The sequence below is a fragment of the Protomyctophum bolini genome (assembly GCF_963924005.1).
Source record: "Protomyctophum bolini genome assembly, chromosome: 21".
Lineage (NCBI taxonomy): Eukaryota > Metazoa > Chordata > Actinopteri > Myctophiformes > Myctophidae > Protomyctophum > Protomyctophum bolini.
This window is the reverse complement of record NC_137882.1, coordinates 952043-957042: the sequence shown is the minus strand read 5'-3', so window position 1 is coordinate 957042 and position 5000 is coordinate 952043. Positions and strand designations below refer to the sequence as shown.

Sequence of the window (5000 nt, the reverse complement as noted above, 5' to 3'; positions counted from 1 at the left end):
CTGACTCAGACCCAGACTACTCTATGTCGTATTGAAATGGACTGACTCAGACCCAGACTACTCTATGCCGTGTTGAAGTGGACTGACTCAGACCCAGACTTTTATTTTTCTCCCTGGAAATAAAAACGTCTGGGTTTCCGAGGCTACTCTGGACATCACGTGATTGTTCATCTCGTCTCATTACAGGATTCCCAGCAGGAGAACTTCAGAAACCGTTCTTCTGGGGCAGGGAGTACCCACGGTGAGCTAAAGGACGTCATTTCTCCATATAAATAATCCATCATTTCAGTAGCAAGGGCTTCAAAATCTAGTCTACCAGGCCTGCAGTAGGCTATGCACTGGACACATGTCTTCTAAATCTAGTCAACCAGGCCTGCAGTAGGCTATGCACTGGACACATGTCTTCTAAATCTAGTCTACCAGGCCTGCAGTAGGCTATGCACTGGACACATGTCTTCTAAATCTAGTCAACCAGGCCTGCAGTAGGCTATGCACTGGACACATGCCTTCTAAATCTAGTCAGCCAGGCCTGCAGTAGGCTATGCACTGGACACATGTCTTCTAGATCTATTCTACCAGGCCTGCAGTAGGCTATGCACTGGACATGTTGCATGACATTATTTAAATAAACTTGAAATACTTAGACAATCGCTTTTTGGGGTGGTGGGATTTAGCGATGATTGATTTATTGATTGATTTATTGATTGATTGATTTTTACTTTCTTGCACACAAAGAGCCCTTTGAACCGGTTCAGTTCTTTTTGGTTCTTAGTCCATGAGCCAGAGCTCCAGCATTGGAGCGTTAATGATGAACTGAGCGGAGCAAAACCACACATACCTGTATTAGATTGTTTAATAGGATCAATATCAGTGAATTAAGCTAAATATCAGATCTCACAACCCTCTGCCTGAAGGTCTTTAAGCTACGGAGCCATCGGCGTGATCGTCGGACACGAGCTAACGCACGGCTTTGACAATAATGGTGAGTTACACGTGTGTGTGTGTGCACGTGTGTGTGTGCGTGTGTGTGTGTGTGTGTGTGTGTGTGTGTGTGTGTGTGTGTGTGTGTGTGTGCGTGTGTGCGTGTGTGTGCGTGTGTGTGTGTGTGCGTGTGTGCGTGCGTGTAATAATTATTATATATGACATATGATTGTTGGACACGAGTTATCGTGGATTTGATAATAGCGGTGAGTCACCTGCTTGTGCGTGCGTTCTGTGAGTGTGTGCGTGTGTGTGCATGTCTGTGTGTGATAATTGCGGTGAGTCACCTGTGTGTGTGTGTGTGTGTGTGTGTGTGTGTGTGTGTGTGCGTGTGTGCGTGTGTGCGTGCGTGTGTGTGTATGTGTGCGTGCGTGTGATAATAGTGGTGAGTCACCAAGGATGTGAAGCATGAATTATAGACTAGAGCATCGTTAATTATTTATTTAATACATTTAGAACATCCTCCACTGCCGTGTGTGTGCGTGCGTGCGTTGCGTGTGCGGTGCGTGTGCGTTGCGTGTGCGTTGCGTGCGCGTGTGCGTTGCGCTGTGCGTTGCGTGTGCGTTGCGTGTGCGTTGCGTGTGTGTGTGCGTGCGTTGCGTGTGCGTTGCGTGTGCGTTGCGTGCGTGTGCGCTGCGTGTGCGTTGCGTGTGCGCTGCGTGTGCGTTGCGTGTTTCAACAGGTCGTAAGTACGATAAGGACGGCAACCTGGACCAATGGTGGAGCAACGCGTCAATCACAGCCTTCAACCAGAAGAGCCAATGCATGGTGGACCAATACAACGGCTACCTCTGGGAGGAGGCGGGGCTTAATGTGAGTAGAGTACCTCCCACTGGGAGGAGCCAATGTATGGTGGACCAATACAACGGCTACCTCTGGGAGGAGGCGGGGCTTAATGTGAGTAGAGTACCTCCCACTGGGAGGAGCCAATGCATGGTGGACCAATACAACGGCTACCTCTGGGAGGAGGCGGGGCTTAATGTGAGTAGAGTACCTCCCACTGGGAGGAGCCAATGTATGGTGGACCAATACAACGGCTACCTCTGGGAGGAGGCGGGGCTTAATGTGAGTAGAGTACCTCCCACTGGGAGGAGCCAATGTATGGTGGACCAATACAACGGCAACCTCTGGGAGGAGGCGGGGCTTAATGTGAGTAGAGTACCTCCCACTGGGAGGAGCCAATGCATGGTGGACCAATAGAGTGTCGCAGTCCCTCCCCCTTTCAGAACTACGAGGAGTGGCCCAGGAAATGAAACCCAATGCATTTCTCCCATAGGATTTTCTTTAAGTATTTATTTAAAGACGGTTACGCCGCGGACAAAGTCAACTCGGATCGTGACAAATCATGACAATGAACACAATATTTTGGGGCCGATCAAATCATTAGAAAGAAGAAAATAAAGGCAGGAGACAACACACTATTTGTTTTTCTTCTTATAAATTATATGATCTGTTCGTTGTCATGATTTGTCACGATCCGAGTTGGCTTTGTCCGCGGCGTAACCGTCTTTAAATAAATACTTTAAGAAAATCCTATGGGAGAAATGCATTGCATTTTATTTCCTGGGCCACTCGCTCTATACAACAGCTACCTCTGGGAGGAGGCGGGGCTTAATGTGAGTCCCTCCCACCGGGAGGAGCTTAGCGTGAGTAACTCCCACTGGGAGGAGGGGCTTGTTGTGAATTTATTGTTTCGTAAAGATTTGATGACATTATTTTTCATTTATTTTTTAGACAACCTGAACTTTGAACATTCAGTGGATTTTCTGTGGTCTGGAGTTTTCTCGGGGGTTTGGAAGTCTTGCTGAGCTGCAATGAAAACAGGCAAAACCGGTGATAACAGTGACATCTGCTGGCAAATCCCATCGACATAATATGGGATTTGCAGGCTGTGACATCACACTCCACAGGAACATCAGAGCACCTGTTTGAGCCAGACATCCCCAGACCACAGAAACTCTACTGAATGTTAAAAGTTCAGGCTTTTTGTTTTCGTGTGATTGAAAACCAGAAAACCTAAAAAACTAAATAAGAGAAATTACAAAAACATTTTCATGTCACAATCCCTTTAGTTGTTTATTTGGGCTTGAATTGATTGAATACTTTATTACTCAGAAATACAACAGAGTAGACATTTAAGATTTTTTAGTCTACAAGCTCACAACATGTCAATGACATTGACACGTTGTGAGCTTGTAGACTGGCCATTTTAACTATTCAATTTGTTTGCGTGCAAAATAGTAAAAAAATCACACCCGTGTGAACTGAGTGGTGCAACTCCCCTCTCTCTCCCCCCCTCCTCTCTCTCTCTCTCTCTCTCTCTCATTAGCAGGCAACAGTACAGCACTATCTCTCTCTCTCTGTTTCTGGCACAACAGCGCCCCTAGTGGTACTGATAGTCATACTCGTGCTCATAGGTGAACCAACACGGACATCGCTGTCCCTTGGAGTGGTCGGTTGCACCACTCAAAAAAAAAAAGCCAAAAATGTTTAGCGGTGACGGAAATGGAGCCCAACATGGTCTAAAAAGGCTTGTTTCCTACAGTATGTGATGCTCAAACCTTTGGTCCTAAAACATTTTCACGGTTAGGACCCCCAAAATGAAATATATGTTTATACACCCCCCCCCCCCCCCCCCATGTGTTGAAGGTTCGAGGAAAGAGAACGTTGGCCGAGAACATCGCAGACAACGGTGGAATACGACAAGCTTACAGGGTATGACCTCTGACCTATGACCTTACAGGGTATGACCTCTGTTGCTCTCTCACTCTGTGCGCGTATGTGCCTGCGTGTGCGTGTGTGTGTGCGTGCCTGCGTCTGCGTGCGTGCGTGCGTGCCTGTGTGCGTGCGTGAGCCTGTGTGTGCCTGTGTGTGCGTGCATGTGCGTGCATGCGTGCGTGCGTGCTTGCCTGCGTGCGTGCCTGCTTGCCTGCGTGTGCGTGCGTGCGTGCGTGCGTGCGTGCGTGCGTGCGTCATAGCACTCATCAGTCCATTAGGCTGAGGCCGGTGCTTCAAATGACTGCTAATGTCTTTGATCTGCTAACGAGCTAATTAACGAGGCTGATTAAAACAAGGCTGGGGTCATGTGTGGCTCAGGCCTGGCTAACGATATATAATAATAACCCATTCTGGGCGGGAACCCCTTTTGGTGTTTTAATTATGTTATACTTTAGCTGTTGGAAAAATAGCAGATCTAGATCTGCTATTTGCTAGGTCTGCTAACATCTAAAATCTTTGATTCTGGGAGGGAGGGTCCCTGGAACTACATATTTTCAGATATTACATATCATTTTTGGGAGTCCTTGACATGAAATGTTGCGCACCGCTGATACAGAAACAAACGTTTTTTCAGAAATGTTGAAGATTTTTTTTTAAACGTTGACGTCAGGCCTAAATGGAATAATATCATATTATGTTATATTTCCACCTACTGTACCCAAAGAGCAAATATAATAACAGCAGATAACAGGATGTGCTGCTTCTCCACAGGGCCCTGTCGGAGGTTCTGCTTCTCCACAGGGCCCTGTCGGAGGTTCTAGTCGGAGGTTCTAGTCAGACGTTCTAGACAGGAACCCCCTTTGGTGTTTTAAGCGTTCGGTTATGCTGTTTAGGTATTGAAAAAAATTGCAAGTTTTTCTGCAAGCTCGTAGCGCGGCACCGGGTGTCAAATCTTTGAATATAACGTGACCAGATTTGACTGAGAGCCTGCCATCGCGAAAACTTCAGCTTTTCACCAGAGGAGGAAAAACGATTATTATAACTATTATACTACTATTATTTTATTTTTTACATCCAAAATTAGTTAATATATATATTTTATTAACTATAATAAAATGTTACGGTAATAAATGTTACGGTCGTAGACCTACAGGCATAATGTAATAAATGTTACGGTCGTAGGTCTACAGTCATAATGTAATAAATGTTACGGTCGTAGGCCTACAGTCACAATGTAATAAATGGTACGGTCGTAGGTCCTACAGTCATAATGTAATAAATGCTACGGTCGTAGGCCTACA

General features: G+C 46.2%; 1 protein-coding gene across 1 annotated transcript in view; it reads left to right on the top strand.

The window, feature by feature from the left end:
• Positions 1-5000, top strand: part of phex (phosphate regulating endopeptidase homolog, X-linked) — a 41330-nt gene that overhangs the window by 32803 nt on the left and 3527 nt on the right. Inside the window, exons 16-19 of the mRNA XM_080794337.1 lie at positions 187-241; positions 915-982; positions 1664-1794; positions 3631-3696. Of these exons, the coding sequence (XP_080650463.1) occupies positions 187-241; positions 915-982; positions 1664-1794; positions 3631-3696 (320 nt within the window). The remainder of the gene's footprint in view (positions 1-186; positions 242-914; positions 983-1663; positions 1795-3630; positions 3697-5000) is intronic.